At 41.9% G+C, this 15,247-nt stretch overlaps 1 protein-coding gene across 3 annotated transcripts in view; it reads left to right on the top strand.

Annotated features, from left to right (window-relative positions):
• RCAN2 (regulator of calcineurin 2) overlaps positions 1-15,247 on the top strand; it is a gene marked incomplete at both ends in the record, with an annotated part of 77,638 nt that overhangs the window by 34,171 nt on the left and 28,220 nt on the right. The window contains one exon of one of the 3 annotated variants that reach the window (XM_081997753.1): positions 3,900-4,002. The exons of 1 other annotated variant lie outside the window; for it this stretch is intronic. In XM_081997753.1, the coding sequence (XP_081853879.1) occupies positions 3,900-4,002 (103 nt within the window). Of the gene's footprint in view, positions 1-3,564; positions 4,003-15,247 lie in introns of those variants that run through there. One more of the 3 variants, XM_081997755.1, reaches the window with a different exon arrangement.

Below are 15,247 nucleotides of genomic sequence, written 5' to 3'. Positions count from 1 at the left end.
CCTGTTTGGCTACACAGATAACTGCAAAGACTTGTTATTTCCATACTCAGCCTAGTTGTACAAGTGGGTCTCAATTGCTCTTAAATTCATTCCCCTGAAATATTCACACATAGCGAATAGTGCCCATTTAATTCCATGCACAATTGTTGCTATGGTCAAAACCTGAAATGAATTGAGAAAGTTCTGAATGACTCTCTCCTTTCTCTCTACTCTCAGAATTAGTGCTTGTGGTCTTGAGCCCAATGTAAAATTGGTAGGGGACGGCAATAGTTACATGCTTTTGGATGCACTTACATTAGTACTCTAGTTCAGGTCATTTTCTTCTGAAACAGTCTTCCACTTCCTGCGCGTTGGCTCACATCGCAGAGCACTCTTCATGTGGGTTCCCTTCAGATAAGCCTAAACCCAAGGATGCCTCCAGGACTGCTGCTACTGTGCTGCTGCTGGGTACCAGTCCATAGGGCGTACCAGAGCCTCCTCCTTGAAATAGGTATAGTGTTGTGGTCAGGTCCTCAGCACCAACTGTTTTACTTGAGAGGGGGGAAAAAAAAACCACCTTGTATTGGTCAGTATTAATATTCCATATATTGTCTAGCCTTTAACTTTCAGGTGAAGCTTTAAGGTGTATATGTGATCCTCTGGCTTAGCAGCCGCCAAGAAGAAAGCGGCTTTCCTGCACACATATTAGTACAAAAGCTGTGAAAGCTGTGACCAGTAGCAGTTGGTGATCTGGAGAACCTACTGAAAGAGTAAGTTCTTTGAGTATGCTGAAGTGCATATGTGTCTATATTAATTTTTGTTTATTAAATATGATACCTTTAAAATATACATGAAACATGGCTTTATTTTTTTCTTGGGAGTTTGGTGAATTGAATTTAACAAGGCCATCTAATCCAGAGCTAAGAATTTTTTTGAAAGAAATTGAAATAGTCTTTCTTTAAAACTGATTGAAAAACAAGTCTCCTGATCTGGAGAAAGCAATCAATATTAATCAATTTTAAATTGTCCAATGATAAAATTATTTGTTAACATTAGATGACACTATAAGGAATTGTAGAGTGCCCTGAAAAAAATCTCGCATAGGACTATGTCTTGATTTAAAATGAGGAGTAGTAACAAATAGAATATGATTTATATTGAAAGGCGTAAGTTGAAGTACTCAAATGCTCTGTAGAGTTCTTCTGATAGTTCATCTTTGTTTTTGAGAAGCAAAACCAACCAGGTTGTCTCTGTAAAGAGCTCAGTAAAATACCCTAGGGAGCTAGAGTGGTTTTTAAGGGGAAAAAATAGCTTATGCTTAGGAATAGGCAAGAAGAAACAAGAAATGAAAGTAATTGTGAGCTCAGTGAGGTTTCCTTACTCAGATGGAGTGGAAAAATGGCGACGATTCTGTTTTGAAAGGAGATGAATAGTAGAAGTGCAAGAATAATCATGAAGTGGAAGAGATCAGTTCACACACCATGTACCAGTTTTCATTAGAAGATGGGCTCTTGAAATTGATAGGTGACAGTTTTAAAAATGAAAAAAGGAGATAAATTATTGTGGAACTATCCAGTGTAGCTCTGTATTGTAAGATCTGTTTCCTGTTACTGCTATGAAACCACACTCCGGCCAGTCATCACGTTCACTTCAGATCCCTTTCTCTTAGACCTTAGGAATCAGCATCATCTAATTCTCGATCTTCCCCTTTTTCAAATGTTTGTTATGTTTTGTTGTCCTGTTGGTCCTTACTGCTAAATCTTTCACTAGGCTCAGAAATACATGACTCATCTTTGCTTTCAGTGTTTCCTTCCAGCTCTTTGATAACCACCTACTAACCTCTCAGTTTTCTGATGACGTGATTTTTCCATTGTTGCCTGCTTAGAACTTCAATCTGGCATCTTTATGGCTTTTTTCCATGATATCACATATATGTGATATTCAAATATATGAAGAAAAGTTCCTCTAAACATGCACAAAAATATTAACTTCAAATTCTTTCCAAAAAGTCTTTTCCTATGGTTTATGAAAAAAATTGTCATTGGTTGGTGTACAAAACACTTGATTACCATGATAAACTATACTGATTAATTTGCTGCCTTGTATTACCCCATCATTTCTGTTGATCAGTAGAGTCTTGGTTTGTAAAATCTTTAGTGCTGGGATATGTTTCTTTCCTGGCTCTGGATCTTAGTTTGTGATTACTGTTGAGGGGACTACTATAAATGCAACTTAAAAAGTGCTTAACTTAAAGCAAATAATTTAATAGAACTTGGAAAAGAATGTTCTGATAAGAGATCTGAGCTTTTCTGCATCAGCATCTAGCCTTACTGCCAGCTTGCAGAGCGGATTTCTCAGCGGAGGTTGTTCTGCCATCGGCTAATCTGGAATTCCCTTGCCCTTACCAAATTCACAGTGCTGGTGAAAGAGTAAGCTGGGTGGCTTGAGCCTAATCTGAAGCTGCTTCTGCTTTTAGGTGTCTGAATGCACAGTTTGGGTGCAAAGAACTCTATATATTTTCCCCGGGTGTCTTCATTTTGAATTTCATTAAGAGTATGGTAGTCTGCAGCTCAAACTGACCGTGGTTCAGCATGCCTGTCTGAGATGGTTTGCTACTGATTTTAAACTAGGTTGTCTAAAACTACGTGCAGCATCACAGAACGTGGTGCAAGCTGCAATATCGGTCAATGGAAGTGGAGTGAGTGGAACAGTCTCTTACATTGAGCTATGTGCTGCTGCTAGGTTTATATCAATACTTAAATATTTTAATTCTGCCTGTTAATCTGATTTACCCATAAATGTCATCTCTGGGCCTCCAACAATTAAAAGTAATTTATGGATCACAAGAATGAAACGTTAGACGAAAAATAATGGTGCAAGTCTTGGATAAAGATCAACTTTAGAAGTCCCAAATTTGTAGGTTTTTTATTTCTACCATTAAAACATGAACTTGCAAAGCATAAACAGACCACTGAGTAAGCAGGTGTAAAACTTCTTCACTTTACTTAAATCTGTTTCTCTCAGTTGAATACTGTTACATTTGTGTAGGAGTAACCCTAAGGATAGATGTTATAAAGGTTGCCTTGTGTGAAGTCCTAATTTCAAGGGAAATTTTCATGTTCTGTTCTTTGAGCGGGTATTGACTTCCAAATCACACACAGACATGCCTCTGATCTTCCTGAAGGTGCGTCATAGTGGAACTTGTATGTCTGTGTGCTGGGATCAAATCTGCAGCGCGTTGATCACTCCTGATGACAGGACTAGATGTTCTCTAATCTCATCTGCGGGGTTATATAGCGTGCTTTATTGAAAAAGAAGACCTGGAGCTATTAAAAGCAGAATGCTGAGGTTTTTGATTGTTTGGCTTGTTTTTTTCATTAGTGCTCTGCTGTAGATTTTGAAGTATAATAGTATAATAATAACGAACGTTACCCTGAGCTTAGTGGCTTTAAATGCTGGGTTAATTTACACTCGGAGCGGAGCTTTCAGTGTCAGGCGATCTTTTTTTGCCAACATAAGCACTCGGCTGAAACAACAGCTATGACTCAGTTGCCAGTGAACGCTGCTTGAATTGATTTAGTCCGAGTTCAGATTTAGCACATAATCATGTTCAATTTGATCCACTGTGCTGCCTAGAGATAAAAGGGTTGAAAAAATAGATTTAGCTTATGTCAGTCTTTGTGGTGATGTCATTGCCGTGAGAGATGGAATAGCGCTGTTACTATGCTGTGCCTGCTCAGTTGGTGGGTGTGCGGGGAACGGCAAGGAGCAACTCGGTTAAGTGCAAAGAGCTTGTGTCGGGAGCTTGCCGTTATCGTCGGCACTGAAACAGAATTTTGGACTGTTCCGTTGCAATACTGAATTGAAGATTTTTTTTTTTTCCTTCCCATCGTTTGTTACTCTGAGGTTGCCTAACTCAGTGTTCAAAAGGGGGGGATGCCAGCCCGTAGCATGGACTGTGATGTCTCCACTCTGGTTGCCTGTGGGGTTGATGTGGAGATTTTTGCCAACCAAGAGGTTAAGGTATGCACCTACAATTCTTTTGTTATAAATGCTTCTCAGAAAAGCCTTTGGGAGCAATAGGCGTTTGTATGTATCAATTCAGAATAAGGAGGCAGATGAGATTCTGCTGCAGTAGTTAAAGACATGCAGTTAAAAAAAAAATCAGTTAATTAGGGGAGAGAAATACGGGAGAGAAATGTGTCTGCTTTTTACTGTGTTTTATAAGCTGAAAGAATAGGCTGTGTTTACTCTTTAATGATATAAGAAATGGGTTACATAACTGACATCTGTGCATATGCATCTTTCACATTTGTAACAAATCATTCATTGTTAATTTTGTTGAGATATTTTTAGTCCGGTGTCACTTTTTAGATCAGCTTTGCCATAAATGTTATTTATCAATGTTGATAATCTTCAGATATTTTTACTCAGTGGAACAGCAACTGTTTCTTTTCTTCAGATCCCCATCATGTATATTTTTTTTGTGAAGGGTTATAACTTTGTAGCAAGTATTTTGGTGCATCTGCAATATAACAGAACACAAAAAGTTGTATACATTGCATTTCATATGAATACCTCAAAACCAATGCTTAAATCACAGGCTTGATATGCTGGGCTTATAGTCTCTTAATTAGACAGCTGCTGATGAAAAAAATCATTGTGTGTAATTGCTTACTGTTGAAAACAATTATCTTTTTCATTTATTCCCATATTGCTGCAAGAAAATCACTGCAAATTAAGTTTGAAAGAGCAATTTTAAGTATGCTTTTCACATATCATCTGGAAGAGCTCATAGGCATAATACAGTGATGTTCAGCAGTTTATTTAAAGGACAAAGATACAGACAACAGTAGTTTTTAATCTGATTGCTCTGGTCTTAGTATTAAAAGAACCGGATGGGGGAAAAGGGATTTACAAATTGGAGGACAAATTTTGAACCCCTGTTCTGTTTAATTCCAAGTCAAACGCTGAAGCCAGTGGAAATATCTGGAAATAAAACCACTTTCATTTGCAAGAGGTTATTATGATTTTTATTTCCCTGTTAGTTTATTACCAGGTGATACCATGTATACTTTGTACAGATGCTTTTGTGTTGCCAGCAAGACATTCTTCTTAATTTAAGCTTTTTGTTAACAGTTTAATACTGGATTTAGAGATCAAATATGGAATAACTCAGAGGACTGGCTCAGGTGAGCAGTCTCGCCTGCACTGGGACATGTTTCCTGTAGTGTTTTGAAGTAGTAAAATGATTACTTATTCCTTTTTTTTCTGTCATACTTAAGAACATATTTTAAAAAATATTTAGGAATTACACCTGTATTGGTGTGGAGTTGAACCTGGAGCAACTGTCTTTTAGTGTCTGGTCCATGTTCAGCATAAGACTATGCAAGAAGTTAAAGCTGTAGTGATCTTATTGATATGACAGTAGCAATGAAAAAGCAAAATTTTGGCTTCCGTAAAATTAGCAGAAAGCTTTCCACTGATTTTGGCAAGACTTAAATTAGCCTAATTTAAGCTGCAGCATCTGGAAAGTGTGGCCCAGGAACATGGGATAAAAGAGAACAGAAGGATTACAGAGACATTACAGGAATTGTAATCTCTTTCATGTTACTTGGACTTTCTGTACTTTGCTTTAGTTAAAACCGCCTTTTCTTTTTCCTTTTTTCCTGATGTCTGAATTAAAATTTGGAGTGCAAAGACTTTGGCTATATTTACAATGGAGACCGCACTGCAGACTGCAGTGCAGCTTAGAAAAGGCAAGTCTACTTTGAAATTGTCTGGCGGAGATGCTAGAAGCAGTCTGTCCTCAGTGACCCACAGCTCACTGCAGACTGATTTTCACTTTAGTTGTCAACAAACTCGGTTGTCGAGGCTGTGTGCAGCGCTGCCGCAGCTAGGCTGCTCCCAGTCCTCAAGCCTAGCTAGTTTTGCGCCGATTCCCAGTCTATGCGCAGCAGGCTGAGGTGTAGGCACCCTCCTTGTGAAAGTTTCAGTGCTACCAGCATTTTAAAGGTGGAGGGACCTACTGCTCTTTGCTCACATCCAGGAGAATTGCAGCCAAAAAAAAAAAAATGTTTTTTTGTCTGCAGAGGTGGGTTTTTTTGTTGACAGGATGGTCACTGTCAACATAAAAATATTTGTCTTTGATAGGATGATGGGAAAGTCAAGCTTTAAGGTTGAAAAGGAAGGAGGCTGTTTCTGAAGAGAGATGGGTGTGGAAGTTGAAGTAAAAGAGCAAAAGCAAGCACAGAAGTCCTGCCTTCTCCCCCTGCCCTGTTCTCCTGTGTGCTCCTCTTCCCCCAGCCCTTCTGCAGGTCAACTGGAAGGCACAAGCAGTACTGAAAACTGAAGTCTGGGCTATTGTCTTTTCAGTTTTCTTCTGCTATAGAGCTTTTCACATAGGGGAAAGTTTTCTGTAGGGAAATTTCTGGCTGTGTGAAGGGAATGTTCCTTCAGTGGTTGCACAGATTTCATGATGCATGTGGTTCTTGATGAGATTTGTTAAAATGAGCTATTAGTCCTGTAGAAGTGGTTTTCTAATGTCAGCAAGGATTGTGTTTTTGGTTTTAGGATATGCTTGCAGCATAGTTTACTTTATTCCAATTTAGGGTTAGAATTGAAGTGAGGCTTTGGCGAAGGATGCTGGCTGCACTGAGCCATCGCTGTCCCGCTTGCAGCACGTGGGTTGGATGCACCCGGGAGGCTGACTGCAGCTGGGAGGCTGAAGAGGCTGGTGGACAGGAGCTGCCCCGTTGGCCAGGCCTGCAGTGGAGGAGCTTGGTGTGTGTTTGGGCTGTACAGCAGGAGCCCTCACAGCAGGTGGCAATGATGCCTCCTGAAGTTGGCTCCTCCAGAGCAACAGCCCTCCAGTGCTGGGATGTTCTTGCAGAGAGCCAAGGCTCCTAATGGGCACAGGGCTTGGAGTGGAATGAGCTGCTGAGCTTATTGCTGCTTTTCCACCTATGGAAGTGACCTTATTCTGCAGGCATTATGCTCTTAGTGTCTGGCAGGCAGGCTCAGAAATACTCTTTTTTCCCTTTGGGCTCTGGAACCGGAGAGCGATTACTTAGAACTGAAGGCAGAGCTTTTTAGTTTCAGCATTTTAAGTGGCTCATCTTTTCAACAAAGAGAGGCTTGTGTGGATGCCCTGAAACTGGCAGCTGGCCCACAGCACTGACACCGTTGACTTATCATCCATGAACCCATCCAACAGGCCTTTCGGTTTTGATCAGCTGCTGCTTTGAATTGTCTTTTGTAATCCAAAAATTGGGTCAGGCTAATCAAGATGCTACTAAGTGTACAATGCCTCTATGTCAGGAATTAGGAAACCTGAGAAGACAACCATAGAAATCACAAAGTGCAGTTCTGCTTTGAAGTTCACCTGGATAATTAAAATTCTTCTTTTAGTGCCTCTAGATGATAATTTTATGTAATGATGTTTGTTATATAAGCAATTAGTTAGTGAATATCTTGTTTATAGCGACATTCCAGACATCACTGAAACAGTGGAAGAGAATTTAAACTTCTACTTCTTACTCTAAGCAAGATATTCTTATATTATTAATTCTTCATGTTCTTTCTTCAATGATGTTCACATGCACCATTCCGATAGGCAACAAGGTGTGATGGGGATCATGAGGCACTACTATAGCAGAGAAGAAATACTAATGATCCAGACTGATCGAATTTGCCTCTTAAGACAGTAATGTAAAGTAATGAGGGTAGGAACATTACCTTAATGTGGGGAAAAAACAATGTGGACATGAGCCGGGCAGTAAAGGGAAATAGTAGAAATAGTTTCACTGTTTTGACTGTATTGCTTTGGGAGATTAATCCCCACTGGAGCAGGATCTCTGTCAATCTGTAAACACAATATTCAGCTCAAAGGCTCCAGTGAGCACGCTGTTAATACTAGTCGTTTGCGATGGATGGTTTGGAGATCACTCATTGCCCTGCAGTTGCCTTTGAGAAGTTTAGCAGTCTATCGTCTTATCTAAACTTCTGAGGTCTAGAGGGCAAAAGCGTACTAGGTTCTTGTATTTTTTTCCTCCCTGCTTCAATTCTCCGTTTGTAAAAGTGGCTCATTCACAGAGATGTTGTGAGGTTTAAAGTTTTAAGTGCTCTAAGATTAGAGTCAAGAGAAGACAGCTGTAGAGAAGGAGTGTTGCTGTCTCACTGGATACTGCCAGCTGCCCAATGGCAGAAATCGTGACTTGTTGGGAGAGTTTCAGGGTTTCTGTTTTCAAATTCTTTTCCTTAACCACGTGAGCTTGATTTGTGGGAAGAGGCTGTTGCAGAGTCATAAGACTGCACAGACTGGGCCTATAGGAGGAAACCAAACAACAGCATGACTACCAAAAATACCCTGATGGCTTGAAAGGACTGCTTTATAACTTCTTCTGTTAGTATTTTCTGAACCTGATACTTCCTTCTGTTTGCAAATAATGTTGCATCTGTGAAATCTTCAAGATCCAATAGTTCTGCTTGAGAAATACATGTCTCTTGATTTCTGCTTACTGTCTGTCTTCATCTAGAGTAAGGAAGAAAGAGCGAAGAATTAAAACTCTTCATTTTCCTGCTCATTTACTCTATCTGTATTAACGTTTTTAAAGTAGGGCTGTATGGTTTGGAGAGATAAATGCAACCTCGTTTTCTACAGAGTTCAAAAAGCTGTAATGGAGATACAACTGATGTAAAAATAAGTGAGTTAAAGGCGACATCTTTTATCTTTCTGTTTTAAGAAGTTTGTAATCTATTTTTTAGACTTAGTTGCTATGTTGTGAATATGAAAAAATTTCAAAAGCAACATAAATATTTAGTACCTAAGTAAACAGGTACATGTCCAGACAGATATTTTCCACTTTTAATTTAATGGTAGCCATGTTCTCTCTGTTAGTCAAAACGTCCCAGAAGATCTAGTGCTGGTTCCAGCACATTGACCCTGCTGCATGGCTTCAGTGTCGGTGCTGAGAGACTCTGAGACAGCAAACCTGGGATCATGCACTCAGTGCTGTTGCAGACCGAGGTACTGCCTGTAACCTGTGTTACAGAGATAGCTTAGGCTTTGCCTTCATCCTCCTAACAGCCCCGTGTGAAGGCAGTTGAACCCTTAAGGTGGGGGCTGTGGTCGGTCCATCACACCTTGTCTCTGCTGCTCCTTCCTCCTCACGAGGAGGACTCCTCACACTCTGCCCCTGCTCCAGCCTGGGGTCCCTCCTACCGGGAGACCATCCTCCATGGACTTCTCCAACATGAGTCCTTCCCACGGGCTGCAGTTCTTCACCAACTGCTCCAGCCTGGGCCCCCCCCACGGGTGCCGTCCTTCAGGAACAGGCTGCTCCAGCCTGGGCCCCCACGGGGTCCCAGGTCCTGCCAGCAAACCTGCTCCAGCCGGGGCTCCTCTCCCCACGGGGCCACAGGCCCTGCCAGGAGCCGGCCCCAGCGCGGGCTGCCCACAGGGTCACGGCCTCCTTCGGGCATCCCCCTGCTCTGGCATGGGGCCCTCCCTGGGTGCGGGTACAGATCTGCTCCCCTGTGGAGCTCCATGGCCGCAGGGGCACAGCCGGCCTCCCCGTGGGCTTCCCCAGGGGCTGCCGGGGAACCTCTGCTCCGGCGCCTGGAGCCCTCCTGCCCCTCCTGCTCTGGGCCGGGGGCTGCAGGGCTGTTCTCCCCCATGTTCTCACTCCTCTCTCCGGCTGCAGTTGCTGTTGCGCAGGTTTTTCCCCTTCTCAGCTCTGCTCTCCCAGCGGCGCTGCCACCGTCGCCGATGGGCTCGGCCTTGGCCAGCGGCGGGTCCCTCTTGGAGCCGCTGGCACTGGCTCTGTGGGACACGGGGGAAGCTTCTGGCAGCTGCTCACAGAAGCCGCCCCCTGCTACCAAACCCTGGCCACGCAGACCCAACGTAAGTCATCAGGGGGTTTTGTATTCTTTTTGATCCTCCTTTCTGTTGGAAGTCGCATGAAGATACTTCCTTTTCATAAGGATAACTAGACAATGAGCAATTTGTGGTCAAAAGAAAATAAATAACAGCTAGAATGTGTTGCTAGAAGGTTGCAGCATTATTCCAAGGCAGGTAATAAGGTAAGATGGACCTTGCAATTTTACTGATAAATGGCCCAGCCTATGTGAGGAACAATGAAGAGATGATGATTTTCTTCAGCAGATTTGAAGAATTAATCAGTACAGCTATAGATGCGGTACTCTTAATACAGATACAGGTGAGATACCGATTTTTCATTAAATAATGACTTTGCTTATAACTCCCAGAAGAACCTAGAGAAGTGAAGTACCCAAATTATTTCTGTTTTTCTCACAAGGTTTTCAAGAGCACCTTGTTTTCAAGTCTGTAGCGATCTAGTCTCATTCTTCTCTGAAGGTGCTGTGTATGTGCACTGTTTTGTGTCAAGTTTTACTGATACCAGTTGCCACTTCATAGCGTGATCTGAGCTTTGAGACAGATTGCAGCTTTTGAGGCAGAGGTCTGCACCAACCTTCTGTGTATCTCTTTAATACATTTTTTTGCATAGAGACTAATGGATATGCTTTATGTTTGGACAATTCTTTAATATTTTCTAGGGGTAATTCTACCAAAGGTGTTAAATGATTTACTTAGTTTTGATCATTCATGTGCTGAACAGCATAGTTGCTTTGGATGATATTATCTGATCATATGCTAAAATCCAAACAACCATGACAGTGTGGTCTTGAGCAGTGAATTGTTCCTTGGTGAAGAGATGCTGAACAAGAAGAGTGCTACAGTTTATCAAATACTTGGCAAACACATAAGCTGCCAAGGTCCAGAAACCGGCCAAGCTAAGCCTCTAGTTCAGGGCTCGGTTGCTGCAGGATTTTGTGTTTTCCACCAGTGTGTTTATAGTGGCGCCAGGACTGTGTGTGGGGGTTTTTCCTGAAAAATTCCCCCATTCATATGGCGAAGAGGCACCTTCTCCTTCCAAATGCCAAGAGAATTAAAATTTTCCCCATGGGAGACTTCTGAGACTGTACTGTCTAACCCTCCTTGAAGTGACTGTATTTATGGACTTTCTAGTGTTGAGTCTTGACTCTTTGCTTTGGTGTAGATGATACAGATGAGCCTCAACTGCTGCTAGCTTGAGGCATGACAGCTTAGCTGCCCTGTGCACTAACTGCAGTATAGGATATTATACGTTTTACTTTTTCTGGCCAAATAATAAACGCATATCTCATTGATAATGCTTCTCAATGCACATGCAGCCATCAAGCTTGGCTCCAGCCTATGCTTTCCATCTAGAATTCAGGTTGATTTCTGCTTTGTTCATGTTAATTCCTGAAAGCACAGATCACCTTCTTGGAACATCAGTGTTCTTGTGATGCGTTTAACTGCCCCCATTTGGAGTTTTTGATGGTGCTGAATCAAGAGGAAGCCTTTGGTTTCAGCAGCTCTGATGGAGTAGAAGAGCCCCACTGCCCTTGCAGGATGTCCGCCCAGCAAACGGCGCAATAGCGAGCCAGACAGACGGGCCTGTGCAGAGCCGGGTGCTGCAGTAGCTGTCGGCTGCTGCTGGCGTCTCCATGGCAGTGTGTGTATCTCTTCTGCACTCCTGGAGTTGCCAGAAAACTTCCAAGTGGTGTTATGGCTAAAAAGCTCCAAGTACTCTCGTTTGCAGTTGGAGAACTAAGGAGCCAGGAAGTAAGTTTTCTGATTAGGAAACTGGACTGGAATGTACCAGATTTAGTGTAATTAATAATCCTTGGGTTTAATAATCAGGTTCTGTAGATGTTCAGTCTCAAATGCTGTTTGAGCTCTAGATGCTTTCCAGAGAGCAAGGAGCTCAGAAAAAGACCTGGGGGTGCTGGTTGATGGCCGGCTGAACATGAGCCGGCAGTGTGCCCAGGTGGCCAAGAAGGCCAACAGCGTCCTGGCCTGTATCAGCACTAGTGTGGCCAGCAGGAGTAGGGAAGTGATCATGCCCCTGGACTCGGCACTGGTGAGGCCGCAGCTTGAATCCTGTGTTCAGTTTTGGGCCCCTCCCTACAAGAAGGATGTTGAGGTGCTGGAGCATGTCCAGAGAAGGGCAACGAAGCTGATGAGGGGTCTGGAGCACAAGTCTTATGAGGAGCGGCTGAGGGAACTGGGGTTGTTTAGTCTGGAGAAGAGGAGGCTGAGGGGAGACCTTATCATTCTCTACAACTACCTGAGAGGAGGTGGTGGTGATGTGGGTGTTGGTCTCTTCTCCCAAGTAACTAGTGATAGGACGAGAGGAAATGGCCTCAAGTTGCGCCAGGGGAGGTTTAGATTGGATATTAGGAAAAATTTCTTCACTGAGAGGGTGGTCAGGCATTGGAACAGGCTGCCCAGGGAGGTGGTGGAGTCACCATCTCTGGAAGTGTTCAAAAAACATGTGGATGTGGCGCTTCGGGACCTGGTTTAGTGGGCATGGTGACGCTGGATTAATGGTTGGACTTACCGATCTTGAAGGTCCCTTCCAACCTGTGATTCTGTGATTCTCTGTGATTCTGAGCTTTGGTTAGTTACTAGCAGTTTTTTGGAATTAGCCCGAACTTGCTGCCTTTCAGAATCTACCTGAGATTCTGGCAGCATCTGGAAGGAGAGATAGACTTTATCTTGCAAGACGGCTTAATATTTAGCAGGAGAAACGTACTGCAGCATGGAAGAGCTTCCAGTTTTGCAGCACCAGGTAGTTCTATCTGTTGAAATCAATAGTCACTGAGCTGAGAAACACAGTGAACCTGTTGTGCTCAGAGCGGTATCAGCAGGCAGCTGTACACTGTAATTTCTTCAGCCCAGTTTGCCATTTGGGGAAGTATCTGCCTGCTTTCTGTGTTGCAGTGAGTAATCTTGATCCGTTGGCCATGAAAGGTGGAGGCGCTCAGACAGCTGAATCATGCAACATGAGTTCTGCTGTGTTATGGCCAGAAATTGGTAACCCTGAAGAAATCTCATTTGTCCTTTTATTCATGTAGGTCAGATGTGCTGGTGTGGAGGCAGATGAACAAGTTATGGTAAAAGAACTGCTAATCCTCTCCAGAAAGAAAATTCCATTTATGGAGGAGATGATTGTTTCATTTGCTGTATAAATCTTACTCCAAGTTTACCAAGCTCAAGTTTCATCATCTTTTGCTGTGTATTTTCTTGCCTGATGACACGGTTCATTCATTTTTGGTTATTTTGCCATGTTTCTCAGAGAAAACCAATAACTAAACCAATAAGAGTACAAACTTTTTCATTGTCTAAATAATTAGAACTATACTGGGAAATTTGTTTTAACCACCACTTCTCTGTAGCAGAGAAGGCTTGGATCCTTTTATAAGGTTTGGGGGGGGTGTTTTGTTTGAGGTGGATTATTATTTCATTTGCTAGTGCTGATAAAAAAAACAAAAGCAACACACCCTCAGAAATTGTCTTTTATTTACATTTATTTAAGAGAAGCAAGTATCTTTAAAGAGCAGGTATAGTGGAAGTCCTAAGCTGTGGTTTTAACCTGAGGGAGGAGGAAAGCAGCTGGTTATTCAAAAAGGTGGCTGAAATGAGGAAGGAGAGCACAGGGTTTCAGAAGAGAGAAGTCAGTATGATGACAGGACTTGTTTTGGTTGTTTTGGTTTTGGTTTTTTTCCGTCACAAGTGCCACTATGGTGCGAGACCAAGAATGGAGAAGACTCTTGCAGAGGCTGGGGCAGGCCTTGGGTGGGTGACAGGGGCAGAGAAGTTTAGGATGCAGAGTGAATTAATGGAAAAAAGAACAATCAATGGAAGACCAAGGTGACAACAGATGACTTCTGATGCTGTAGTGGAATGATTTAGGGACTTTGAGAGGAGAAGCTGACACAAGATGTCATATGAAACCAGGTGATGGTCAAAAAAAGGAGGACTTTGTGACAAAGCTTTTACCAAGCAGGTGTTGGTATCATTGAAACCTTAGGTAAATTAATATTGGAAGTTCATCTGCTTCCCTGAAAGCACATTCCACAGGCTTCTGTTCTGCCTCGGGTAACAAAATCCCTTTGTGAACTGTTACGCTGGGCTGCTGCCCCTCTCCTTTCCACTCTCTCCTCAAAACTTTCTGGTGTTAAATGTCTTACAAGAAATTAAGCGATTAAATGTGACTAGACTAAGCTACATATGCATGTGTAGGACAGAATATATTTTTGTAAACCATCAAAAAAAATTTAAAAATTCTCTTTTCATATACCTTGTTCCCACCTTCTCAGTCTTCCTTTCTGAGTCATCCTTCTGGAATGTAAGAAGGAATTGTGTGTTTTCCCTTGTTGTTGTGCAGTGTAGTAAAGGATACTAGAAATAAATAACAATACTTTCTAAATTGTTGAAAGTATGCAAACAGTAAGACATAATATATCAAATTAGGAGAATGTTCTGGGCATACTTCTTTCAGCAAATGGTTGTAGGTAATTTGAATTTGATTTTAGGTTTTGACCATAGCAATTAAGAAATTAATAATGGCAAATACTTTTGGTGAAAATTTATTTTGAAGAAAGGTTTTGAAATAAAGAAAGTCTGATGTCAGATGAACAAGGAAAATAATTTCTTTGAAAAGTTATTTTCAGGAACTTTATGGAGCTGGTAAATAGTGTCCTCTAAGAAGATTCTCTGAGAGACTGAGAAGTGCATGAAAATTAGCAGTCAAGGAGGCACTTTTGAATGCATAATGGTGATTATCCATCCTGGTGCAAAGGACAGATGGGATGTATATTAAGAGACTGTTATGGCTAGATCAGATATTCCTTTTGCTTTACAGCAGTTTAAGGATTTTTATATAAAAAGAAAACTGAGTGTGCAAAACCACAAAATGAATTTCAATTAGCAGAGGATTTAAAGAAGAGCAAGGGAATTCCTGTGATGCATAAGAAGTAAAAGGAAAACAATGTGCAAATCCATTAACAACAAGAAGATGGCACATAACGAGCAATGCAGGGAGGGTTAAGGTGTGACTGGTTTTGTGTGTTAGCCTGCATAAAGAGCTTGACAGATAATCAGCTAAATTAATAGAAACAAACAAACAGAAAAAGCCTAGTGGTGTCCAGAGCAGAGAAAAACTGCTAAAAATACAAGGTAAGGTAAAGTTACTTATGTGTACGGGACCTGATAAAATCTACCAAAGAATACCTTAGGATATAGTTGAAATAATCTTTCCACTCTGAAATTATCTTTGAGAGTTCATAGGCTACAGAGATGGGAGGATGGGAGATGGGAAAAAATAGCACTGGTGTTTAAAAGGAGGAGGGGGAGAAAGGCCTGGATAATTACAGA

Source organism: Phaethon aethereus (assembly GCF_964289735.1).
Source record: "Phaethon aethereus genome assembly, chromosome: 3".
Classification (NCBI taxonomy): domain Eukaryota; kingdom Metazoa; phylum Chordata; class Aves; order Phaethontiformes; family Phaethontidae; genus Phaethon; species Phaethon aethereus.
Note: the sequence above shows the minus strand (reverse complement) of the source record. Positions and strands in the feature narration are given on the sequence as shown.